The following is a 27,671-nucleotide window of genomic DNA, read 5'->3' as shown; positions in this document are numbered from 1 at the left end:
TCGCTCTGGTCAAATGGGCTCTCGGACGGCCGGGCAGCGGTCGGTTTGCCAACCGGTGACAGTGCATGATGCAGCCGGAGAGCCATCTGGAAATGGAAGCCTTCGAGAGAGCCTTCCCTTGATTCACAGGTCCAAAGTTTACAAACAACTGTGATGTCTTCCGAAAACTCTTTGTGCGGTCCACGTAGAACTTCAGCGCTCTAGCTATGTCCAGCGAGTGCAGAGTCCTCTCAGCCGGCGACAAAGGCAACGGGAAGAAAACTGGCAACACCAAGGGCTCGTTCAGATGGAAGTCCGACGGCACCTTGGGCATGAAGGAGGGGTGCATCCTCAGCACCACCCTCGTGTCGTGAAAAGGAAGTATGGGGCTTTGCAAGATAGGGCCTGTATCTCTCCCACTCGTCGTGCGGAGGTGATGGCCACGAGAAATGCTGTCTTCCACGACAGAAACTTCAACAGTGCCGAATGCATAGGCTCAAATGGGGCCCCCATGAGCCTGGTCAGCACCACGTTGAGCTCCCACGCCGGGGCAGGGGGCTTCACCGGCGGGAACGATCGGAACAATCATTTCATAAATTCCTTCACCAGCCGATGAGACCACAAGGACGCCCGTCCTGTAGTTCTGGTGTATCGTGAGATGGCGGCCAGATGTATTTTGATGGAAGCGTGAGCTAGTCCAGCCTTGGCCAATGATAGTAGGTACGGCAATACTTGAGGGGCCGTAATCTGCAGAGGGTTAATCTTCTGTGCACGGCACTAGACAGAGAACCTCTTCCATTTATGTCCGTAGCACTTGAGAGTTGAGGACGCCCTGGCCTTTGCAAGAACCTCTCTGCAGTCGGCTGGGATGTCGTACCCTCCAAACTCTAGTGCTGTAGGAGCCAGGCCTGCAAGTTCAGGGACTCTGGTTTGTGATGAAGAATGGCGCCTCCTTCTCCGGAGAGAAGATCTGCGTCCGTCGGCAGCTTGACTGGTGTGGACGCTGACAAGTCCAGAAGGTCCGGGAACCAGATCTGTCTCGGCCACGTCAGTGCGACGAGGATCGTCCTGCACCGGGACCTCTTGAGCTGGTTGATGAGCCGGAGCAGCAACGGCAACGGAGGGAACGCATAAAGAAATAGGCCGTCCCAGTGGGACGAGAAAGCATCGCCCATGCTCCTCGGCTGGGGGAACCTGCTGGCGAACCTCCGACACTTGGAGTTCATCGCCGTCGCGAAGAGATCGATCTGGGGTTCGCCCCATCGTCGGAAGAGTCGATCCACTTTATCCTGGCGTAGCTCCCACTCGTGGCACGAGCGCAGCTCTCTGCTGAGTGAGTCGGTGATGGTGTTTTTCACTCCTGCCAGATGAAAAGGCACCAGAAATATCCCTTGGGCGACGGCCCAATGCCACAGATCCTGGGCTTCATTGGATAGGGCAGGGGATCTGGTTCCGACCTGCTTCCGGATGTAGAACATCGTGGTGGTGTTGTCGGTGAAGATCCTCAACACCTTGCCCTTGAGGGACAGAAGAAAAGACCTGAGGGCCCAGAACACTGCACGTTCTCCAAGTTGTTGATGTGGAGTGTCTTCTCCTCCGGGAGCCAAAGGCCTCTCGCGTGAAGATCTCCGGAGTGCGCTCCCCAACCTTCCAGGGAAGCATCCGTCGTCACTGTCACCTGGTGAGCTGGGGTCTGAAAGTCCGTGCCCGCCGACAGATGAGAGCGGGTACCCCACCACCGGATCGCTTAACGGAACGTCTCGTTGAGTGGGATCCTGTCCTCGAAGCTGCCCGTCGACTGGATCCAGCGGGCGTCGAGGAACTCCTGTAAGGAGTGCATCCGAAAGTCTGCAAAGGCGCACCAGATACATGCAGGAGGACATCATCCCGAGGAGGGACTTGATAGATCTTACCCTGGCCACGTCCGTGGCCAGCAGACGCTGCACCGTGCCCAGGATGGTCCTGGTCCTTTCCTCCGACAGCGAGGCCAGCCACGCCACTGTGTCGAGCTTGGCTCCCAGAAACAAGGCGACTTGCGACGGGACCAGGTGGGATTTTGGAAAGTTGATGGAGAACCCCAGGTCGGTGAGCAGCTGGACGGTCTTCGCAGTGTGCTCCACGGCGAGCTCCCTTGTCCTTGCTCAGATGAGCCAGTCGTCCAGGTAGGGGTAGACGTGGATGCCCTGCAGGCGCAGCCGCGCCGCCACCGGTGCGAGGCACTTGGTGAACACCCTGGGTGCCGACTTCAATCCGAACGGGAGAGCCTTGAACTGGTAGTGCCGCCCTTGGACCACGAACCTGAGGAACTTTCGGTGTCTTTTTAGAATGGGGATGTGGAAGTACGCATCCTCCAAGTTCAACGATGACAGGAAATCGCCCTCCTCCAGCTGTCCCAGCACATGCTGGAGGGTGACCACCGGAACTTCTGTGCCTTGATGTACTTGTTCAGTCATCGCAGGTCCAGGATGGGACACTATCCTCCTTGTCTTCTTCTTTACGAGGAAGTACCTTGAGTAAACTCTGGAGCCCCGAAGCCTCTTTGGGACGAGCTCGATGGCACCTTTCTTGAGCATCGCCCTTACTTCCAACAGTAGTTGAGGGACGTGATTTTCCTTCCTGGCAACGGGTGGAACTCGAGGGCACTTCTTCTGGAACTCGAGGGCGTGCCCTTGGGCCAGGGCGTCCAGCACCCAACGGTCGGTGGAGATGGACTCCCACACGCTGACGAACCTCGTCAGCCGGCCTCCCACCGGGGTGCTTCGGCAGGGGCCTGACTCTACGGTCGGTTCAATCTTGTTTGGAGGCCGCCTTTACCTCCCTGTCGACGACGACGGGCACCACCTGACTAGGGGGCTACGATAGCCAGGGCATTGGCCGCCTCGATAGTCGTCGCTGCGGATGAGATGACCCGTCGTCCCATCGCGTCCAGCTTCCTGCCCTCGCCGTCCGGCGGGGAAGTTGATGTCGAGGCCGATGCCCCCCCCCAGCTTTCTTCTCGGCCGCTGCAGAGACGACCGAATCCGCGGTAGGTTGCGCCCGAAGGCACAAGGGGGCAGTGTCGGGGACCCGGTACTACTTCTCGTACCGGTTCCTCTTTGCAGGCGCCGTGGCAGGGTTCTTGAGGAGGGAGAGCCCCTCATCCCAGATGTCATCAAGAAGTGGTACGGCGAGGATCGTCTTCCTTTTAGCCTCGCGCCGTTGGTAAAGGAACCCTTCCTTCTTCTCTTCGGGGCAGAGCTGGAAGAGCTTGAATGCCCTGGAAATCATGGCATGGAAGGATCCAATCTCGTCGGGCGGGGACGCCCGAGCAGGGGGCGACGGGGGACACGTCCCGTCGTCGCCTCCGTCGTCATCTGTACCTGTCGTAGCCGTGTATGTGCCCGTATCATCCCCGTGGGTAGTTGACCGGGGGGGAAGGCAGAGCAGGCCGCAGAGGTGGAAGAGGTGGCGGAGGATGCGTCCTCCTCTTCTTATGCGGTGGACTTTCCGAAGGTCCCGGCTCCTGTTCCCCCGTCGTGTCTGGCTCAGGTACCTCCGTCGGGGGGATGGGCAACCTTGTCCTTATCTCCGAGCATAAGGACTGAATCGCTGACAAAATGTCCGCCGAAGTCTCCTGCGGCATCGGAAACGACGGGCGCAAGGGATCATGAGGAACCTCGTCGGCGCCACCATCGCTCTCGTCGACGCCCTCGTCGGGATCCCTCCCGATGGGCTGGGCTTCCTCCACGACTTCGATGAGCTCTTCTTCAGAGATCGTGTCCGTATCCACGATGACCACCTTCCCCTCCCCCTCTTTTTCCAACGGAGACTTCGTGGGGGTCTTCTCGATGGGCCTCAAAGACGACTCCCTCCGCGTGGCAGGGAGACTCTGGATCCTGAGGTCGCCTCCACTGGCGTAGCCTCCACAGGCTGAGCCAGGGCCGCTGCGACATCCTCAATCGAGGTCTTAGCAGGGTGAATTAAGGCCATCGTCACCTTCGGCATGCCTGGGGCCTTCATCTTGGGGGGAGGGTCCGAGCCTCGCTCCCCCTCTGCCGGAATCTTCGAGATCGACCGGGGCCTCTCCAGAAGCTTCGCCGGGTTCTCGGACTTCCTCTTACCCAAGCCAGAGCGTTGGCCCGTGGTTGATGGCGCCGGGGAGGATGCGCCCAGCCTGGCAGACAAGGAGCACGACCGTTCGGCACTCCCGGTGCCCGCAGACTCGCGGTGCTTGGCCTTTTGTTGGGCCCCCGTCGCCAGGGCGCCCTGACAGGACTTAGAAGACCGCTCGGACTTCTTCTTCTCGCCTGACGGGCTCTTCCCTTCCAGCCAGTTGGCGAGACGGAGGTAGCGATCCTTCATGGTCCGCTCCGACATGTTCCCACAAGACGCACAGTCCTTCTCCACGTGCGTCTTGTCCTCATGGAGACAGAGGCATAACGAATGCTCGTCCTCCTTGAACACATTCTGAAGCTGGCATCCAGGGCAGGTCCTGAACAGCTTCCCGGGCGTCGAGCTTCCTTTCTCCTGGGCCATGTCCGAGGTAGGCCTCGGAACTTCTGGAATCCTCCAAAAGCGTAACTCGACGAAATCTTCACCCTTGAGGGGCGTAGAAACTCCAAAACGGGTCCCCATTGATCGGATGTAGAAACGGTGGAGCTTGAGGCTCTATTTAACTGAAAAATGAGAAAATCTACTGAAAAAAGTGCGAAAACGCAGCAAAAGCTCGAGAGCTACAGCACGAGGACTCCCAACACTTGAATGTGCGGTTAAAATCTGAGGATGGCTGTCAGAGGCAGGGCTTAGGGAGAGGGCAGTCATTGGCTGAGGACAGTATGACCCAGAGACCAGTGATTGGTTACTACTAAGAAAGACAGATCAGAAACGAAACTGATATTGATTTTTTTTATACCGAGGATTCCCGGCCTGACGACGGGGAATATTGATGAGCATGTGAATCCATGCCAGACCCCTGCTGGAGAACTAGGGGCCTCATTACAAGTATGACCGAGCGGGAAAAGATTGGCGGTAACGGAATTACTCTCCAATGCTCTGCCCACCATACTATGGCTCTGGAGTGGAGAATTTACGTTGAGCTTGTGCTGGAGGTGAAACCTCCAACCCTATGCCAAAGAAACGGCAAAATCGTCAGAATTACCGCTGCAGCAATTTCTGCTAAAGCAACCCATAGAGTCCTATGGATTCATTAAAAGAATTGGGATTTACATCACCACTTGTAATCAGGTGGGAATTCCGCCGGACCAAGTGGCGTTAACGGTAATTCTGCCCAACTCATAATGAGGCCCTAAATATGCTATTCAGCACACCCGTTGTTGAGATAGATTTCTGAACTCTGTCCTGGAGGGGCAGAGGTTCAAAAGGCCAGCCTAGTTTCTTGGAACAGGGTAACCTCTGGACAAGCCAGACTAATCAAGGTAGCGATCGCGGCGGTCAAGACTAGGTCTCAAGAGGGGTGAGGGTGACTGAAAGCCCGCAATGAGCACACAAAGCAAGGACACTTACAAATTACTCCAAGCAGGTGTTATATTAAAAATATAGACACATTTATTACAAGGCCTTTGTAATATTGACCATAGTAAAGAATCACAATAAAACTCAAGTAAACCAACACATCACAATCAAATACAATATATATACAATTACCGAAGGGTCTAAAGAGTTAGAAGCACGAAATATGCAGACCACCTAGATGGGGAGGCAGTGCAAATAATCGTTAGACCCAGTTCGCCTTCAGAGGCCATCTAACTAGAAGGAAGTCCGATCCCTGCGAAGAGTGGAGCCTTGTGCTCTAAAGTACCTGCACAAGCTGGTGCCGATGGGCCAAGGGGAGTCTCTTCAAGGAAGTCAGGCAGTTCAGAGTGGTGAACAAAGGAGGGCGAACAGATCTCTGCTACTCAAGCGCAGCCTCCACTTGCGGGCAGAAGCAGAGCGCAAGTGCGAAAAGGGTGTGCTGTTTAACACAGCGAGGAAAAGCTACGGGCTACTGCAGGAGGGCGACCAGTTCCTAGCGTTGCTACTCACCGGTCCCTGATGCAGGCAGACCCAGGCTTCTCCGCGTCAGTTTCAGTGCTGTCAGGTTCAGATGCGAGCTGGGGACGTCTCAGCGTCGTGTAGATTCCGCGGCAGCAGAAGTTACAGTTGAGGATGTCCCAAACGCAGTGAACCCGCACAGATTGTTACCACAGCAGGGCAACGGAGCGGCCGTGTGTATTTCAGCCCAATGTACACTTCTCACTTCAGACCTGGGAATGACAAGTGTACGAATCATGTGAGAGTGCTAAGGACTTGGAATTCAACACAACCTGACGGCGGTAACAGAGCAAGACTCCTGTGTAGGCTGGTCAGTCCACTGGATGGCCCAGAGACGCTTCCGAAGGCTTACGTGCAGGAGATGATGAAGATGCCGAGAATAGTTGTTCCCACTATTCCAAAGGGTCGAAGTACCAGTACAGGCCTTCCCGTTCGATCAGAGGCAGGATGGTTTCACAGAGCGACAGCAGTGCAGAGGAGCAGTCCTTCAGCGGGTCACCAGCGATTCCTCGGTTCAGCCTCGTAGTTGCAGGATACTTGGCTCCTGTATCCCTTTGTTCGTGAGAACTCAGGAGATCGACATGGTAGTGGTGTTTCCAGCCTCCTCTTATCCAGAGTTCCCTTCGCGCCAAAACGGAGAGGACCCAATGGGAGATCTGCTCACAAAACACTCACACCATACGTGGACCTATCACGGACCACGGTGGTCCCAGGCATTCACGACACACTAGACTCTCTGGCACCCAGGATGTGTATTGGGACCAGACATCCCAGCCCACATCCTGGAGACGCACACAAGGCCTGTAGAAGCCCGCAAAAGCATTTGTGTTTCGTGGGAAAGTACATGCCCAAATAAGGAAGGCCCCAGGTCGGCTCGATCTGGGGAAGGTGAAGGGTGCAAGACGGTCAGCGGGGAGGACAAAGAGCCTCGTGGTCTGGCCATTTTGGAAGCCAGGCCACGATTTTGGGCGACGCGCGAGAAACGCGCTTAAACAGCCAAAAGGAGCTCAAAACACAAAGAAACGATTGCTGCCACCACTCCCATCCGTGATTCACTTGCACCGTTCGTTAACAATCCAAAGAGAGTGTCTAGGGCCTGTAGAGTGACTAGAGACCCAAGTGAGCAGTAACTTAGCTTACAGTGCCCTCTTGTGTCATGTTGCGCGAAAGCTGCAACATGATAAAAGAACTACGGAAAACAACGTTTCCCGGTACTGACTGTTTTAAGGGCTTGTCAGTTTCCCCGTAAGGATGGAGCGAAAGCCCAGAGGAGTGCGGCAGAAGGCTGCGCTTCTCTGGCAAAGTCTAGATCAGGGTGAAAACAACAGCAAAAAGTTTAGGGGTTGCCACATGGAAGGAAAATTACCTACAATTAAGATATCTTTCCTAACACCCGTAGTGTCTGCATTGCTTGTTTTCAGTGAAGTACGTTTATCCTGAAGCTCAGCATGTCTGGAGGAATGTTGTTTAGGAAAGGAGTAATTGCCATTCTAATTCGAGGTTTCTACATGAACTGCATAACTCTGTAGGCTGGCTACAATACAATAATGTAACCATAATTTCCTGAGGACCTGTTTAAGACTCATTCAGTCCTTAAATGGCATTCTACTGCAACCCAAATAAATCCAACAAAAATCTCACCCAATGGAATGATTTTGGGTTCCAGCCACACCACATTGCTTGAGGGTATCAGAAGGAATATCACTGACGAAGGAAGGCGATGTGGCTTCTGTAGCTTGCGTCAGGCTACTCTTCTCTTTGTGAGTTACGGCCTTCTGAGGTATGCTCCTCCTTCCATTACCACTGATGACCACTGGGGCAGCAGGCTTTACAGACAAATATCTAAAAAATTGTTTAGAAATATTAGTAATAAACAGTTCCAATAGGCACACAGACCACAATAGGATGGTTAACGGACATTTGATAAACTTATCGCTGTTCACACGCAGATACACTTCTGGGAAAGTATTTAGCTTTGTGGGTACAAATCGACATTGCCCCCAAAGAGCCAGCAAGAAAAATCAATCAGCAATATAATTGTGGGTTGGCCAACTAGTAGGAGACCCGAACACCACTCATGAGTTATATTCACTCGCCCATAAATGAGTGTAAAGGAGGCGAGGCGAAAATAAAAATGAATTCATCATGGCAATGTATTTTTGTGATCCTTTAGCCCAGAGGTCGCCAAACAGTCGATCGTGGGCGACTAGTAGCTCACCTAAGCCTTTTCAGTCGCCCGCGCTGAAGATACCGAAAAATAAACACTTATCCTAAGTTATATTGTTTAATGGTGCTTTTTGCAGCCATGTTCGGTGTTCAGGATCCGAACCCTAGTCGGCCCAATTGCAGGCAGGGAGCTTGGCCACTGTGCCAATAGGAACTGCTTGTAAATCCACTGACAAATGTCAGTATCACGTTATGTTTCTTCAGGCCACCTGTAGTACTACAGTTGGCCTTGTTCGCCCCCACGACAGTCTTTCTTAAGCAAGCTGCTCTTGTTTGCCAGAGATGCTGGAGGGGCTGGGGCAGGATCATTGTGACCACGCAATGAAAATATCACAGTAGCACTCTGCTCGCCTGGAAATGTTCAAAATAATATTAAAAAAATGGTTCAATTTCTTTCCAAATTCCACACCGTACATTTCCACTTTAAATCACTTCATGACACAAGTACATCCACTTTTAGTACATTAAGCAATCCATAGACACACTGTACAGTAGAAGCCTACCAGGGTAGTTCAGCAGGTTGACAGACCGATGCTGAGATGTTATATATTCAAAACTACAGGTTGTTAATCGTATGACTTTTTGCAATGCATTATAAAAAAAAAGTGCTATACAATGTGTTTGGCCAGGGCATGGGTTGGGCTGGTTGCTTGCTTATATTCAGGGCTGAAATGGGGATATTTCTGCCCCTGTGAAAATCAAAGGTTGGCACCCATGAACCCACAGTTTAAATTTCCTAAAAACTGCTTTCAGCATTTATTTGTGATTAACCAGTTTGACAAGCATATAACATCTTTATAAATATAACTAAAACACATAGGGGCACACAAATAATGATAATGATGTGTTATTTATATAGCGCCTTAATCCAAAGCGCTTTACAAAGCACATATTTACATGCAATATCACCCAATTGAATTTGGTACTCATGTATCGACCTCAGAAGGATGAAAGGCTGAGTTGGCCTTGCTGGGATTTTAACCTGCGACCTGCAGATCACGCTCAGATCGCAGCAGCGAGCGCTCAACCCGCTGAGCTATCTTACTGGCAAATAACAGAGTATGTGTGGTGTCTGACAAAATAAAAAAATTCAAAGAAACCTTGTGAACGCAAGCAACATTTTTCAATTTGGAAATTACTTTTTTTTGTAAGTGTGAAATGCACATTTGGAAAACAATAGTGTGCCTAGCATGTAGAGAGCCTGCATAAAACGCAAAGGAAGGGGCACAAAAATTACAGGAAATTTGTGTGGTAGTCCAAAAAATATCTGTCTTTTTGAGACAGCTACTAATAAATAATAATGCAACAAAGAGGTTTTTGAAGTTCTTAATATATTTGTGAAGGCATATGTTATTCCATCTGTTTATAGAGGGGAAATAATCGAGCCAAAAAAAAATTGGTAAAAATGTCAAGGCTTATAAATATCCCCACCCCGATATCGCCCGCTAGTAGCTCTCCACTGTTGGCCTCCACTACAAGTAGCTCTAGCTAACGTAAAGGTTGGAGACCCCTGCTTTAGCCCCTTCAGTCATAAAACTGGGGGGGTCGTCATTGGAAAATACTATAAAAATGCTCTGGTTTTGCCAGTTCTCGGGCTCCACTCACGCGTCTCCAAGATTTGTTTGTTCTCGTTCTTCTGCACATTGGTGTATGTTTTAATACGGCCAACCTGGAGTTGAGGGGATGGAAGAGTTGGCAGGGTGAAGAAGAGTTGGAACTATTCAGTAATACAAGACATCCAATCATTGGTACGTCCCAGACCCTTCATTCTTGTGGATGGGACACTGCTGCTCAAGCATGAAGTAATAGGGAGGCTGAAGCACAACATCCACATACTCTCAATTCTTTTTTTAAACATGTCCAAATTCTTTGAATGCCTGTCCTGGTACAAGTAAGCACATAATACTTGCAAACAACTAATATTAGAAACAGGTCATATCGGAATCTAACAAATAACGTATTTGTGAATGTCTCTTATGAAAGGTACATTTCAAGGTGCCACCATCCTGCAAACCCTCACCAGGAACAACCGCAACATCACCCTGCAGAACCTTCGCCCTCTTATCCACAACATCCTCACCCCCGCAAACTATGCCAACCTAGATGCGGATAAACTCACTGACCTCTATAATAAAACTCATGAATCAGCAGTAGATATCATCGCCCCCATCAAACTCACCAAAGCTAAACCAGCAGCCGAGCTGAACAAATGGTTCACCCCTGAGCTAAGAATCCTTCGGAATACCAAACGAGCTGCAGAAGCAACCTGGACAAAAACACCAAACCAAGCCAACAAAACACAACACAGCAGCTACCACCTACAAAACCTCCATCCTCAGGGCCACAAAAGAGACCTACGACAATAGAATTGAGAGCGCCAAATCTAAAACAAAGGAGCTCTTCACCATCCTCAGAGAACTCGAGCCCCCCTCCACACCCTCAGAAACCTGCGTGAAAGATGCAGACTGGTGTGAGAGGATCCAAAAAGCTCTGGCAGACAAAATTGCCATGCTTCAATCCAAAATCGAACCGAAAAAGCTCAGCCTAGCCAAAAAAGCAAATACTCCACCATCGCCCACCTCCGAAGCCCTAACATGTCCCTGTAACGCTCACCTGGTTCCCACGGAGGCGCGGCGTCGAAGGCGCAGAACTCTGAAGATGGACAGGAAGGGCCCCTCTATTCTGGCTTCCCTGGCTCGTTGGATACCCTCCTGTGCGTGAAAAGGGAGTATTACCAACTGTGGAACAATGCTCAAGCCTCCCACTCCCTTCCAACCCTCCACGATACCTCCTCCACGATTCCCCGTGAAGCCTCACCTTAGGGTTTGGAAGGATGAGCTCTCCATCCTGCTTCTGATGCAGGGGCGCATTGAAACCCAGTTACTTCACTGGATTGAGGATTGATGGGAGTTCAGGTAAGCTTCAGGTAAGGCGCTGTAAAAGTTCTGTTCAAAAGTTCAAGCTTAATAATAATGTTCGTTGTCTAATTGCAGCAAGCGCTAATGCTTATGTCTTTTTTCCCCATAGGGGCCGGGGTCCGGAGATGCCAGGAAGCGGCAGGACCCGAAATGCAGTGGGAATAATCCAACAGGTAAGACTTAAAAGGAAACTGAGCTTTCCTTATTCCTTTTCTCCCTCTCACCTTTGCTCTTGTCTTTTTTCCTCTAGGCGCCGGGGCGTAGCTGAATCCGGAAGATCGCTGAAGATGGAAGCGCCTTGCAAAGGTGAGTAAAATGCAGCGCTGCAGCGATCGAAACGAAATGCCTTTAAAATGATGTCTTCCTTTTCAGGGCCGTTGGAGAAATGACTCCGGGATGCAGATTTAGCAGGTAAGGGCTTTTCTTCTCCTATTCTCTTCCTTTCTCCCATTGCAGGTGTTCCAGGGTGCTGGCAGGCGTGGCTGAAGTCAGGATGCAGGAGCTGACACGGTGAGCGTCCAGCTGCTAGGTGCAGAACAACGCGAAGCATGTGTGGCTGTTCAGGTGGGGTTTAAATAGCCTTGGAAGAAGTTCCTGGTATGTATCCTTCCCCGACCACACCCGGGTGGTGAAGTAGTCCTACAGGTTAAGTAGTCCCATTCAGGCCTCAAGAGGGCCTGGATGAAGCAGCAAGGTCTGCATCAGGTAAGTGTGCACCCAAGCACTTAAACACATATCCTCTTCTATGAGCCTGGCGCCTAAGGCGCCAGGACTGGGGTCCGCTATGAGCCTGGCGCCTAAGGCGCCAGGACTGAGTCCAAAGGGCCCCGACTTGGGCCCGCTGAGACTTCCCTGGGGAAAATGATGTCTGCCTCTGGGGTTGCTGGGCCCGGCCTGGCTCCTTAGAGGTAGGCATCATGACAGTACCCCCCCTCAAGGCCCCTCCCAAGGTCTTTTCCTCCAGGGGTTTTGGTTTGTGCGGGAATCTTCGATGGAATCTTTGAATTAATCGTGGTGCGTGAACATAGTTACTGGGTTCCCAAGATCTTTCCTGAGGTCCATATCCTTTCCAATCAACAAGATAGAAGAGTTTCGACTTAACTATCTTGGAATCTAAAATGTCTTTCACTTCGAATTCAAATTCTCCATCAATTTGGACAGGGCCTGGGGGCTCAGACAGTCTGGTTCCAGGTTGTACTGGTTTTAGAAGAGATGTGTGAAAAACGGGATGAATCCGCATGTTGGATGGTAAATCGAGTTTAAAGGCCACTGGGTTGATAATAGCTTTGATGGGGTAAGGCCCAATGAATCTGGGATTAAAAGTTTGCTGACCCTTGAGGGGTAGATGTTTAGTTGCTAGCCATACCTGATCTCCTACTTGGTAAGGAGGAGTTTTACTTCGGTGCAAATCAGCGTTTTCTTTATACTTTTTCTTGGCTTGCTGTAAGTGGGTTGTAGCTTCTTTGAAGGCTTGGGTTATTGTGGAATGTAGGTGATTTACTGCAGGCATCTCCAGGGTCAGAGGTGGATCTAGGTCAGAGGTCCGAGGATGGTGACCATACAGGGTATAAAAAGGAGTCTGTCCGGTTCCAGAATGCACTGAATTGTTGTATGCATATTCTGCAATCCAAAGGATGTCCTTCCAATTCAACTCTGATTGGTGTAACATGCACCGCAGATATTGCTCGAGAGTCTGATTCGTTCTCTCGGTTTGTCCGTCGGTCTGGGGCGTGGTGGCTGGTGGATAACCGCACGTCTATTTGTGCTAGTTGGCAACATTTCTTCCAAAAGTGGGAAATAAATTGACTTCCACGGTCTGAGACTAATATGGAAGGGAAACCATGTAACCGCACTATATTTTCCATAAATTCCTTGGCCAAGGTGGAAGCTGACGGCAATCCTTTTAAAGGAATAAAATGGGCCATTTTGGAGAATAGATCCACTATTACGAGAATCGTGTTGTAACCACCACAAGGAGGCAGGTCAGTTATAAAGTCCATTGACAAGGTGTGCCAAGGTGCTGGTGGAATGTCCAAAGGTTGAAGTAGGCCGGCTGGCCTTTTCTTTTGACTCTTATTTTGGGCACAGATTCCGCAAGACAACACAAATGACTTTATGTCTTTTCTCCAAGAAGGCCACCAGAAGTGGCGTTTGATCTTTTCTTCTGTTTTCGCGATACCGGGGTGTCCTTCCATTAATGATTCATGATGACGGGTAATGACAAGTTCCTGCAATTCTTTACTTGGCAGAAATAACCGCTCTTGGAAGTAGGGTAAATCATCCTTAACGGTGTAGTGAGGACCCTTTTGACTCCATTCCAGTAAGGCAGAAGAGTCAAAAAGCTGTTTTACTTGAGCTTGGATGTCCTCAATGGTTTGCAATGAAGTCAAGCCCAGAATTCTTTGTTCCGGTATGATTGGCACAGGTTCTAAACTCAAATTGGGTTCTTCCATGCCTATCCGGGATGAGGCATCTGCCTTACCATTCTTGCAGCCAGGGTGATAGGTAATTACAAAATCAAATTCCGCAAAGAATAAAGCCCATCGGAGTTGTCGCGAAGATTGAGCTTTGGCCGTCTTTAAATACTGCAAATTTCTGTGGTCCGTGATTACGGTGATGGTGTGTCTTGCACCGAGAAGATAGTGACGCCAAGCCTTGAAAGCTGATTTAATAGCCAGTAGTTCTTTGTCGGTAATTGCGTAATTGAGTTCAGGTGGAGAGAATTTTCTGGACCAAAAGGCTACAGGGTGTAGTTGGTTAGTTTCTGGGTCTCTTTGCGACAGGACAGCTCCCATGGCCGAACTGGATGCATCGGTTTCCACGATGTAAGGGAGATCTGGGCGCGGGTGCTTCAATACAGGTGCAGAGGTGAATTTGGTTTCCAGGTCCTGAAAGGCTTGTTCAGCCTCAAGAGTCCATTCAAAGCGTTTATTTTTTTTTAGGAGAGCTGTGATGGGTTGAACAGTTCGAGAAAATTCCGGGATGAACCTTCGATAGAAATTGGCAAAGCCAAGCATGCTTTGCACTCCCTTCACAGAGCTAGGAGATGGCCATTTGAGAATGGCGTCCACTTTCCGCGAGTCCATTCGGATTCCTTGAGGTGTCAGGATGAATCTGAGAAACTCCACTTCTGTGGTATGAAAAACGAATTTTTCGAGCTTGGCAAATAATTTGTGCTGGCACAATTTCTCAAGAACTGCCCTAACATGGTTTCTGTGATCAGATTCCGAGGAGGAATACACCAGGATGTCGTCAATATAAACGATGACACAAACATCAATAAGTTCCCGAAGAACATCATTCATGAAGTACTGAAAGGCGGCAGGTGCGTTGCACAAACCGAAGGGCATTACTTGATATTCGAAGAGCCCAAATTTGGTGCGGAATGCAGTCTTCCACTCGTCGCCCTCTTTTATACGTACCAGGTGGTAAGCTCCTCGGAGATCTAGCTTGGTGTACACACGAGCATCTTTTACTTGGTCGATAAGCTCAGGAATCAGGGGCAAAGGGTAACGATTCTTAATCGTTATCTGATTTAGGGCGCGGTAGTCAATACAGGCCCTAAGGTCTCCTTCCTTTTTAGGTACGAAGAACAAAGCGGAAGAGACTGGTGACTTTTATGGGCGAATGAAACCATTGGCCAGGTATTGATCCAAATACTGGCGCAAATGCAGGTTCTCAGGTTCAGTAAGAGCATAAATCCTACTACAAGGTAGTTGTGCATTGGGTACCAAGTCGATTTGGCAATCATAAGATCGATGGGGAGGTAAGGTGTTAGCCTGCTCTTTCTGAAAAACGTCTTGGAATTCTTGGTATTCAGATGGTAGCTGTACAGGTGTGGAAGTTACAGAGGCTAGACCCATAGCTGGATTCCTTGGGTAACAGGTTGGTTCACAATCAGGAAAAGTTATCTTCTTTGCTCGCCAGTCTATTCTCGGATTATGTGTTTCTAACCAAGGGATTCCAAGAAGTACTTGAAATTGTGGGGCCTTGATCACATCAAACACGATTGCTTCCCGATGTCCGTCCTGACCCACCAGAGTGATTTCAACTGTGGAATGCGTTACAGGCCCTGAGGCTATTTCGGTTCCATCAACTGTAGTAATTACATCTTGGGTTACTTTCGGGCGGAGAGGAAGCTTAATCCTGGAAGCCAATTCACGGTCTATGTAATTTCCAATAGCTCCACTGTCTATGTATGCTTTTATAGCATGCAACTGCTGAGGCTGTTTTGGGTTCACAAGCACCATTGGCATGACAAAATGCGAGGTCAAAGAGTTTGTTTTCAAGCTCGGCAAGCGGACCCCTACGCTTGTCGGGCTAGGTCGTTTCCCGAACCAGGTGTCAATAACTCGTTATCAGTGGCTCCAACCACCTTCTTGGGTGGTTTAACTAGACAACTTTGAAGAAAGTGACCGGAAGTTCCGCAATACAGACAAAGTTGCATTTGTCGCCTTCTCTCTCGTTCCTTCTGCGTTAATGGTCCTTTAACACTGCCAATTTGCATAGGTTCGGAAACGTCAGTACTCTTGGAGTTAACGTGGGTCTTGATAGGTACTCTGGTTTCATACTTGAGCCGATCTGCTTTTCTATTTTGAAGTCTGTGATCAAGTTGAACCACTAAGTCTATGTAGTCTGCGCAGGCCTGGGGTGGATCTACTATCTGAGCTATAACATCTTTAAGCTCTCCGCGCAGGCCTCGATGAAACAATGTGATCCTTTTATTTTCAGGCCATCCGGTTTCCACAACTAGTCTATTAAAGGTGGCGATATAGGACAAAAGATCCTGATTACCTTGTCGTAAGGATAGCAGTTCGTTGTCAAGGGCCTGTCCCTGCGAGTGTCGAGCGAACAATCTTTCCATGCTGGCCTGGAAGCCCTGGAAATCCCGGAGAATGGGATCATCCTGATTTACCAATGGAATAGACCAATCGGCAGCACAGCCACTGAGGTAAGATAGTACAAAGGCTACTTTGGTCTGGTCGTTGGGGAAGGCCCCGGGCCTGCATAAAAAGTGTAAACGGCATTGGTTCATAAAAACGGCATATTTCTTGGGATCCCCCGCAAAACGTTCCGGCGGGGCCAAAGGCATGTGTCCAGGTAGATTGATTTGTACCGGGTTATTCGAACCCATTGTTGTAGAAATATCTCCGGAAACAGGTAAAGGAGTGTGCTCTGCCTGGCCCTGCAATAACCTTTTGGCCAGATCATCAGTTCTTTCCTTGGATAGGATTAGTTCCCTTCTGAGAGCATTAGTCTCCTGGCGGGCTGAGTGCACTTCTGCCCGTAATTCCCCTAAAAGATGGGCCAGCTGATCTGTCTCGGAAGTCTCCATAGCACCCAGGTGGGAAATTGTGGTAAGGCTTTGCGTTCTGTAACGCTCACCTGGTTCCCACGGAGGCGCGGCGTCGAAGGCGCAGAACTCTGAAGATGGACAGGAAGGGCCCCTCTATTCTGGCTTCACTGGCTCGTTGGATACCCTCCTGTGCGTGAAAAGGGAGTATTACCAACTGTGGAACAATGCTCAAGCCTCCCACTCCCTTCCAACCCTCCACGATACCTCCTCCACGATTCCCCGTGAAGCCTCACCTTAGGGTTTGGAAGGATGAGCTCTCCATCCTGCTTCTGATGCAGGGGCGCGTTGAAACCCAGTTACTTCACTGGATTGAGGATTGATGGGAGTTCAGGTAAGCTTCAGGTAAGGCGCTGTAAAAGTTCTGTTCAAAAGTTCAAGCTTAATAATAATGTTCGTTGTCTAATTGCAGCAAGCGCTAATGCTTATGTCTTTTTCCCCTTAGGGGCCGGGGTTCGGAGTGCCGGAGATATGGCGCCGACCCGAAGTGAAACAGTTCTGGATGAGCGCTCAGGTAATGTCTTTGCATTCGCTCATTCAATGTCTTTGTCTTTTTTCCCCATAGGGGCCGGGGTCCGGAGATGCCAGGAAGCGGCAGGACCCGAAATGCAGTGGGAATAATCCAACAGGTAAGACTTAAAAGGAAACTGAGCTTTCCTTATTCCTTTTCTCCCTCTCACCTTTGTTCTTGTCTTTTTTCCTCTAGGCGCCGGGGCGTAGCTGAATCCGGAAGATCGCTGAAGATGGAAGCGCCTTGCAAAGGTGAGTAAAATGCAGCGCTGCAGCGATCGAAACGAAATGCCTTTAAAATGATGTCTTCCTTTTCAGGGCCGTTGGAGAAATGACTCCGGGATGCAGATTTAGCAGGTAAGGGCTTTTCTTCTCCTATTCTCTTCCTTTCTCCCCTTGCAGGTGTTCCAGGGTGCTGGCAGGCGTGGCTGAAGTCAGGATGCAGGAGCTGACACGATGAGCGTCCAGCTGCTAGGTGCAGAACAACGCGAAGCATGTGTGGCTGTTCGGGTGGGGTTTAAATAGCCTTGGAAGAAGTTCCTGGTATGTATCCTTCCACCAATCAGGTATGTATCCTTCCCCGACCACACCCGGGTGGTGAAGTAGTCCTACAGGTTAAGTAGTCCCATTCAGGCCTCAAGAGGGCCTGGATGAAGCAGCAAGGTCTGCATCAGGTAAGTGTGCACCCAAGCACTTAAACACATATCCTCTTCTATGAGGCTGGCGCCTAAGGCGCCAGGACTGGGGTCCGCTATGAGCCTGGCACCTAAGGCGCCAGGACTGAGTCCAAAGGGCCCCGACTTGGGCCCGCTGAGACTTCCCTGGGGAAAATGATGTCTGCCTCTGGGGTTGCTGGGCCCGGCCTGGCTCCTTAGAGGTAGGCATCATGACAGTCCCCCCTTCTCCTTCTCCTCTGTATCTACGGAAGAAGTGGTAAGCAAAATCAAAGGCCTCAAGCCCTCCAGATGCCAAGGGGACTCATGCCCAGCTCCCATAATCCAGAAGGTGCCAACAATCTGGCCCCTTTCATAACTGCCCTAATCAACGCATCCTTCAAATCAAGCTCAGTCCCTAGCAGCCTCAAGGAGGTCTGGGCCATGCCTCTACTTAAAAAAAAAAACCTAGACCCTAACAACCCAACCAACTACAGGCCAATGACCACCGTTCCCTACATCCTAAAGATCTTAGAGAGAGTAGCCTACCTGAAAATCCAGAAGCACCTGGAAGAGAACAACCTCCTGGGCCTTAGACAATCAGGTTTCAGACCAAGGCACGGAACAGGGACAGCCCTCCTGGACCTAAAAATCCAGATGGACGAGGCAAAGGATAAGGGCAATTTAGCCATTCTCTTACTGCTTGATCTCTCAGCAGCCTTTGGCCTTGTCGACCATCAGATCCTCACCGAACATCTGACAGCATCAGCGGCTTTCTCTAACCAGGCGACTGCCTGGATCCAGTCCTTCCTAGCCAACCAAACCACCCGGGTCTCCTCCCCGGGGGCCTCAGCTCACCCCATCCTCTGTGGCGTTCCTCAAGGTTCGTGCGTCTCGCCGACCTTATACAATATCTCCACCAAGCTATTGTTCAACCGCCTTGATAACCTGGGCGTCACATACACAAACTACGCTGATGAGACCCAGGTTCTCATCTCCCTATCAGGGTGCTATGAGGAGGACGCCACTAAGATCAACAATCTTTACCTGGAGATCCAAGCCTGGATGGCAGAGCACGGCTTGTGCCTCAAAGACGAGAAAACTGAGCTCCTTCTTGTCGGCTCCCAACCACGGCTAAACAAACTGGACCCCCGTTACGCATCCATCAACATAGACGGTAACCTAATCAATGTGGCCAAAGAAGTTAAAACTCTCGGGCTCTATCTAGACTCTACTCTCTCGCTCAAAAGACAGGTGATCGCCACAGTTTATACAAATAAGCTCATCAACGCCTGCAAACCCTTCCTTTCTCTATCCAGGTGCATTACCTTAGCTAGAGCGTTAGTGCTCTCAAAAATTGACTACTGTAATATTCTCTTTCTCGGCACCTCAGAACGCAATCTGAACAAACTGCAGGCGCTTCAGAACAATGCCCTCAGTGCCACCCTGAGTATCCCACGACACACACACATCTCCAGCATCAGAAAAGATGCTCACTGGCTCCCTGTACGAGACAGAATCATTCTCAGATCCCTTGTTATCGTCCACAAATGCCTCTGCAATGACGTCACCAAATACTTGGCAGAGAAGTTCTCTAAACACACCTCAACCAGACCAACCAGAATGCCATATTCACACTGCCTTTCCGTCCCCAAATTCTCCCTAAAAAAAGCAGGCGGCTCCAGCTTCCCGGTCCTAGCCCCCAAAGCATGGAACGCTATACCACTGAACCTTAGAGCAGAACCCTCCTTTTGGACTTTTAGAGCCAAAACAAAATCATGGCTTGCCAACAAGAATTCCACCGCCATCTGACTTTCTTCTTAAATGTACTCATCGCCTGCCGACCATCATGTAACCCGGTCAATCGCACTTATTGTTATTTACTGTATGTCTATACTATGCTGTAACCTCCTCTAAGTCTCCGACGCCCAGTTACCCCAGGGTTCAGCGCGCGGTATAAATAAAGAAACTAAACTAAACAGCATTGCAATGTATGCTCAAGCTAAAAGAGTACATTCCTTTGTTGTTACACCTTCGCATTACCTTTCAAAAGAGACGTTAAGATGCAGGAACCATACGGGCTAAGGTGCATTAGAAATCTAGTACTAAATTACGAATACACAACTTTTCAAATTACTTAACATCACTTCACTGATGAAGGGACAGGTCCATTTAGAGAACGTCGATTAGTCTTCTAAAATAAATGCTTTGTAGGGACTGATCAAAAAAAGTGAAATAAAATAACATGGAAATGACAGACTGAATATTTAACGATACAACAGCTACAAAAAAGGAATTAACTTTTAATGACCCAGTAATATGCAATGCAGCCGTTTGTGTGTACGAAGCACTGCATAGTTAAGAGAATGACAAATCTGCCTAGAACTCTTGGCTAGCAAGACCTCACAAAATGAAAGACTACATTGAAAACCCACAGGGTGTACTAAAAGTATAGAGCATACAACTTTGGGTAAGAAGAAATAGAAGAAAACTCAACCTACAAAGAAGTAGATGTTTGGGAGAATTTTCACTTTAGCGTTTAATTCCTCCCACCTTAGAGACCCCCAGCTCTTTTGCTGGACTTAGGACTTTTTCATTTTAACCCTGGAGTGAGCAAGACCTTTTTCTCACTCTCTCATGTGTTTTGACCCGATTTGGATTATGGCTTTTTCCACTGTTTTTGGAGTCTGACAAACTCCATAGGCATCTACTTTTTGTATGGTGACACAGAATTTTTTAGTACAGTGTCGCAGAGAAATCCTTTAGATTTCTCCTAAGGTTTAACTACCTTTTCTTGTGTGAACTACTGTTCACAAGAATAGTAAAGAGAAATTGACTCTACTTACCTTTTCTCTTTGTGGGTCCTGCACACACCATCTTATGTGGAGTGCTGGGAGGTCACCTAGTAGCCCCTTATCCTATATTCTCATGTAACATTTTTTATGTTACCCTCTCTACTTAAATGGCTGGTGGCAGGGGTTTAATTTTCCTACCATTGTGCTTTTCTACCGCGGGCTGAATCCTCAGCTGCAATATAGCATCCATGGGTGACCATTTTGTCAAAATGGCCCAGGTCTTCTTTTTTCGCTAGTTTCTGTTTGTGAGGTCTTTCTTGGGTTTTACTCTGCGTGTTGAGCCAGGTTTGAGCCCTTTGTTCATTTTGCCTTTGGCGGATTTCAGCCCTGAAGCCTGCCTCTGGCTCCAGTGTCTGGAAAGGAAGGATGTAAGGGGGGGTTCCCAAAACTCCCCTGTCCTTTGTCTCTACGAATGCCTTAATGCAACCAGTCCTTTTCGGACAGCCACCCTGCTGTGTGATTGTTAGCCTAGGCTGTGCATGAATGGGAGAAACCTGCTTAAAAGGCGTCGGTTTTGGGACTAGAAGCAGAGTCAACCACTGGGAGAAACACCCGACGAAGAAACCGTGAACGAAGCTTGCTACATCCTCCTGAATTGCCCGGTGAAGCCCTGCTGCTGTGCTCCAACTGACTTTGGCTGTCCTGGCTCCCTGCAGACTATTCTAGTCCATTGACGTGGATATTTCTGTCCCTCATAGGTGTTAACTTGTTTTAGACTGTCATTGCTGGGAAAGGCTTGTCTATACTTCATAGGAAGATTTAAGTATACCTGCATGCCCTGAGAACCTGTTTTAACCTTTTCATTCCTTTAACCTTTTCTTTAGGCAACCTCAGAATCTGCAAAGTATAACTACGGATATATAAATGCCATCAGTGTCCTTGTGAATGAAGTCACCTCCAGGTGTAGGAAGTGTGCAAAAAGCATCTCCAAAGAGTATCCACTAAACTTGTGCTGATTCTGGAAAAGTATTTTTAAAGTATATTTGATTGTTACCTATCTTGCCCTTTTTAAAGAATGCTTATTTAAAAATTGATGTTAAATAAATAACTATTTATAACTGAAACCTTGAGTGTAAGTGTTACTTGGCCACTTGTATTTGCGAATTTCACTGCTACAGCTCTACAGCTCACATTTACCCCTCTTGAGATGGGCCTGACTGCTCAGTCACACTACCAACTTGTGTGGTAAAGACCTATACCAAAAGGTGGGTTACCTAATACCAAGAATTGTGTAGTCTCCCACAGTGTTACTACATCAATTCTTACCTAACAGTAGATAACATTACAGAAAAAAGCATGTAAACATTGCATGGGCAAGCATGCAATGGTTACATAGCTTGGTGCGTTTTGATATGTGGAGATTTGCAATTGCGATGATAGGTAAAGATGTTCGTCCTACAGGGAATGGACAGACCTCAGGGAGGGTGAAGGGCCATGGTTCAATGGGCATAACATCATCACTGAAATTATTAACTTTAAAAGCATTTGGCTTCTTAAATATATCTCACATACATAAAGATCTTACTAAAGGGCTTTCATAAATAAAATACGGAATTCAGTTTAGGTAAATATCCTAAATCTATGGCCCACTATGGAGGTCACTGGAGAAGATAGAACATTTTGAAAGAAGATCACAGAAGATACAGATCAAAAGGTCTCAAGCAAATCCGTTATGGAAATGACTGAGGCAATAGAAGCCCTTTAGATCATCATAGACAAACATAGAAAGGTAAAATAATGGTTGGTCCAAAATGCAACCTTGACGTTAAACCCAACAGAAAATAGGTAAAACACTGGACAGGAGGGGGGGCGTGGCTTGGACGGCCATGTAAAGGGTCGCAGTCTGGAGGAGCTCCGTTGATCCTGTTTTGATCCTGATGGAAAGGTGCGTCCACGGGGGCCGGCCGACGCTGGAAATCGATGTCCAGGTGTGGGAATGCCACCACTACACCCGCTGAAAGTTTGTGATGTCTAGGAGACCCGGAAACCGAAATAAATGCGATTGACTGGGATGAGCCCTGAGTAGGCGGACAAGACAAAATGGCGGCGACACTTTGCGAACACCGAGGACCGTGAAGTCAGCGTCGCGATCACGAGTGCAGGACCTACGGGTCCCTTCGTTTGGGGACTAGTACACGTGAGCACCGCCTAGGACGCACGGTGGCCCGGCGAGCTGGAGGGCCGAACGGATGTAGCTGTGACGACGAGACGTGGGCCCGGGAGCTGGGGTGCTTTGGGCGTGTTGGATGCCCCATGGTGTGGTGGGCCAGGCTTTGCGCATTGAGTGGCGTGATTCCCCTTCGGTGCCTGGCGGGACGGGCCCCCGCCCGACTCATACAACAGTATGACCACGAGAGGTATGAAACCCAAGGCCAAACAGCCCACGATGGAGGCCTACGCCAAGTCCCCCTCAGGGGCGGAAGGAGGCAAGAACAAAGAGACCCCCGTGACGGTTGCAGAGTCGCTGGGCACGATACAGGAGGTGCTGGCGGCGATTGCGGACTTAAAAGTGTCATGGGAGACCAAGTTGGGCCTTGCCATGAAAGGGCTGCAGGAAGGCTTAAACCTTAAGATCGGTGCCGTCCCGGAGGAGGTGAATCTGCTAAGACTGGATGTGAGGGCGATCTCGGAGCGCACGGGGACCATTGAGAAGGAGACGGCCACGAACACGGCAGACTGCGCTGCTCATAAGAGGGAACTACACGCCCTTGTGCAACGGGTGGGCAACCTGGAGGACAGAGCGGAGCAGGCGGAGGGACGTGCCAGGCGCAACAATATTCGCATTGTGGGCCTACCTGAAGGAACGGAAGGACCAGACCCCACGGAATTTGTGGAATCCATGCTTTTGCAGGAGATTACTGGCGGGGTGCTGACCCAAGGGTTTGCAGTCGAGAGGGCGCATAGGGCCCTAACCAGGAGGCCACCTCCTGGGGCCCCCCCGCGGCCGGTGATCGCGAAAATTCTGAACTACCGAGATCGCGAAAAGATTCTTGAATTCTTTCGAAAAGGGGGAACGATTGACAGAGGATCGGCCAAGATCACGGCCTACCCTGACTACACGCTACAAGTACAGCGGAGTCGGATGCACTTCGGGGCGGTGAAAAGGAGACTGTGTGAAGCTGGCCATCGCTACATGCTACTCTACCCGGCCAAATTGAAAGTTTTTTACAGAAACAGATCCCTGTTCTTTGAAACACCGACTGAAGCAATGGACTGGCTGGACGCGCTGGGCAGTCCTCAGGAACCGGACATCCAGGCGGAGACTACGGAAGATAAGTAGCTTACGGCTGTGTCGCCTTGGGCAATGGGGCCGAGACATTGGGACTTGAATATAGTAATTTGTACGGCATATGGTGCGTGTGATGTGGTGCTGACTGGCTGGCCCATTGGGCGTGCCTACCCGTGGTTACTTGGTTGGGAGCTCCGAGAGGCTTCCTTTGTCCCCAGTAGTAACATATCTAGTTAGTTAGGTCGCTGTTAGATCGGTGACGCCCCGCGGGGTCCTACTCCTTGAATACGGGATAAGACCAGACGCGGGTGGGCCTGAGATCCAGGGATGGAGCTGGGCTTTTGTTGGGGTGGGATGGGTTGTTTGCTGTGGTGTGTAGTTGGGAAACAGGGAGGGGGGACGGGGATCAAGGATGGAAGAGCCGGCGGAGAGTTAGACAAAGGGAGCATTGTGGGGAGGGCGGGGCTGAGTATAGACCGAACTGATGGCATCGGATAATCTTCGCATAGCTACCTGGAATGTCCGAGGCCTCAATAGCTACCTCAAGCGGAACAAGGTAATGCTATACCTGAAGAGGATGCGGATAGATATAGCCCTGCTACAAGAGACCCACCTCACTAGGGAGAAATTGGAGGTGGTCAAGAGAAAGTGGAAGGGCAATGTGGTGGGTGCCACGTACTCGGCGTATGCTAGAGGCGTTATCACCTGGGTGGCGCCGCACGTGCCGTTCCGGGTGCTTGACTCGTTAGTGGACCCGGAGGGCAGAATGGTGGCGATAACAGGACTCCTGGAGAACAGAGAAGTACACATCCTCAACCTGTATGCCCCCAATCATGATACAGCAGCCTACTTTAGATCCCTCTATGGCAAACTACGCCCCCTGGTAGGGGGTGCGATGGTGTGGGGTGGGGATTTCAACTGCGTCTTGGATCCCAAAATTGACCGGTCCGCTGATACCAAAGCGAAAATGTCGCCGGCGGCCAAGGCGCTCGGGACATTGCTGGGAGACCTGGGACTGGTAGATGTGTGGAGGAAACTCCACCCCACAGATAGGCAGTATTCGCACTATGCGGCGCCATACGATTCATACACAAGATTGGATTATGTGTTTGGAACTGCCGAGATAGCGGGTGAAATAGTGGGGGCAGAATACAATGCCCGAGTATTGTCGGACCATTCGCCCCTGGTGGTAGAGTGGCGACACCAACCCCCTAGGCCTCGGGTCCCCACATGGAGGCTTCGGTCGGAGGCACTGCAGGATGAGGGATTCCGGGAGGACCTGAGGGTTGCCATCGAGGAATACTTTGAGATAAACACGGGTAGCGTGCGCTCTGTGGGAACTCTGTGGGAGGCCTTTAAGGTAGTGGTGCGTGGAGTGGCCATCTCTAAATCCAAAGGACTTCAAGGGGGTATCGAGAGGGAGCTTCAGGACACCGAAAGGGAACTGGAGAGCCTAGCTCGTCTCGAGAACGCCACTCAGGAGGACAAGACCAAGGCGAGGGACCTTCAGGTGGCGTGCAGTGCTCTTTGGGATCGACTATGCAGATTGAACCATAGGAAATACAACGGGAGGCTGCACGCGGGGGGCGACAAGCCAGGCAGACTGCTGGCCTGGCTGTACAAGAGCGAGTCCCCCCGGGTGGTTATTCATGAGATCTGTGGTGAGGACGGTTGTCTTCGCAACACTCAGGACGGGGTGAACGAGGAATTCCTCAGGTTCTACAAACGTTTGTATGAGGACACTGGGGAAGACAGGAGTCAGGACATCCTGAACACACTCGAAGACATTGGTCTGCCCACCCTAGACGACCTGGAGCGGGAGGAATTGGACGCCCCTATCACTTCAGACGAGCTGGAGGTGGTGATCCGGGGCCTCCCCACGTGTAAGGCACCTGGAACGGATGGACTGCCTAGTGAGTTTTACAAGGTGTACGTGCAGAAGCTGCTCCAGCCACTGCTGGCCTTGTTTAACGAGGCATATGAACAGGGAGAACTCCCGTTGTCCCTCCGTGAGGCCATGATTGTCCCATTACTGAAACCAGGCAAGCCGGCTGTTGAGTGTGGATCTTATAGACCTCTGTCCATGCTAAACCAGGACAGCAAAATACTCACGGCAGTGCTGGCCAACAGGTTGAAGAAGGTGATCGGCAAGCTGATCCACCCGGATCAAACGGGATATGTCCCAGGCAGGAATATCATTGATAACCATAGGAGGCTGCACCATGTTATCGACCATACTAAGGGCGACATGGGCGAGATGGCGGTAGTGTCGCTGGATGCGGTCAAGGCCTTCGATTCAGTGAGATGGCCTTGGCTGAAAGCGGCCCTGCAGGGATACGGCATGGGCCCTGGGTATATCAGATGGGTCCAGTTGTTATATAGCAGCCCAGTGGCGAGGGTCAAGACAGGGGCCACAGTCTCGGATGCCTGGCAACTCAGCAGGGGGACCAGGCAGGGATGCCCTTGGTCACCCATGTTATATATACTCGCGCTGGAGCCGCTGGCGATATGCCTGCGGCAACAATACGGAGAGGTGGGCATTAACACCGCCAGCGGCAGTCACTTAATATCTCTGTATGCGGACGATATGCTGCTTTACTTGCGCTACCCGGAGGAGAATCTGCAGTACGTACTGGAGGTACTGGATCATTACGCTGTCCTCTCGGGCATATCAGTGAACCCCAGGAAGTCTAGCCTGTTCCCTCTGGGCGGGTACAGGGACGTCCCGCTGGAGAGGCTGCCTGTGTTGCCAATACCATGGCGGACCGACACGTTTAGGTACCTGGGGGTAAATATTTACCACCGGCCTGAGGCGGTACACAAGCATAACACAGAGAGAGCCATAGAGGGGGTCAGGAACAGCATGGCATTCTGGTCCAGATTGCCCCTGTCCATGATGGGGAGGGCGGCTTTGCTGAAAATGGTGTCCTTCCCAGACTCCTGCATTTCTCCGTGAACGTCCCGTATTTGATCCCTAAGAGCCTATTTGTGCGACTTCATAGTATGTGTAGGGGCTTCGTGTGGGGTAACTCCAGGAATAGGGTGGCCCTGTAGAAGCTCCAGAACCCGCACGAGAAGGGGGGTATAGGCTTGCCCAACTTCGAACGATATTATCTGGCGGGGCAGCTGTTGTATGTGGCCAGGTGGTTGTCTGATGAAGATTCGGCGGAATCTAGGTTGCTGCGGGTGGATGCGGCCCCATACTTCCTGAGAGAGGTGGTGTGGCTACAAAGGAATAAACTGACGGGAAGAGGGCGGCTATTGAGGTTGGGATGGGAGGTCTGGCACAGAACGTGGAAATTGATGGGGGAGTCAGAACCGCTATCTCGGCAGGTCCCGCTGGTGGCCCTGTGCGAAAACGACTCCCAACTGTTTCAAGTCTGTCCATAGGCACTGGGAGCCGGTGGGCCTGGCCACGCTCGGGGACATATGGCAGGAGGGGGAGGCGTTGGACTTCCAAAAGTTGCAGGATGAGACGGGGGTGCATAGAGGCCAATACATCACCTGTGCCAGGCTAGTGAAACGAGTAAGAGAGATGGCCGGTGACGGCACTGGCAGATGACCCTGATGCCTCCCTTGAAACTATGTATGATGTCTCATCGGGCGGGCATGAAATATCACGGATATACGAACTCCTTAGAGCGAAGGCTGGGAAAGAGTTGCTCCAACTGAGGCATGAATGGGAGGAGGAGATGGGTGAACTCATGACGGAGGGTCAGTGGAAGAGGGTCCTGGGGTATCATAAAAAGGTGTCCCGAAATGCACGGCTCCAACAACTCCAGTTCTACATTACTCACAGGGCCTACCTGACTCCCCAGAAGATCGCACGGTTTGGAGGCTCGATCACTCAAAAATGCCCCAGGTGTGGGGAGGTGGACGCAGGGTTGCTACACATGTTTTGGGCCTGCCCGGAAGTGT

The 27,671-nt window shown here is 50.5% G+C and overlaps 1 protein-coding gene across 7 annotated transcripts in view; it reads right to left on the bottom strand.

Moving 5' to 3' along the window:
• LOC138497164 (ubiquitin thioesterase otulin-like) overlaps nucleotides 1-27,671 on the bottom strand; it is a 1,020,877-nt gene that overhangs the window by 453,486 nt on the left and 539,720 nt on the right. For all 7 annotated transcript variants that reach the window (XM_069620441.1, XM_069620446.1, XM_069620442.1 and 4 more), the window contains exon 4: nucleotides 7,651-7,851. In XM_069620441.1, coding sequence (XP_069476542.1) covers nucleotides 7,651-7,851 — 201 coding nt within the window. The remainder of the gene's footprint in view (nucleotides 1-7,650; nucleotides 7,852-27,671) is intronic.

This window comes from Ambystoma mexicanum, chromosome 5q, assembly GCF_040938575.1.
Source record: "Ambystoma mexicanum isolate Mex_15411 chromosome 5q, UKY_AmexF1_1, whole genome shotgun sequence".
Taxonomy (NCBI): Eukaryota; Metazoa; Chordata; class Amphibia; order Caudata; family Ambystomatidae; genus Ambystoma; species Ambystoma mexicanum.
The sequence above is the reverse complement of the archived record's forward strand: the minus strand, read 5'-3'. Positions and strand labels throughout refer to the sequence as shown.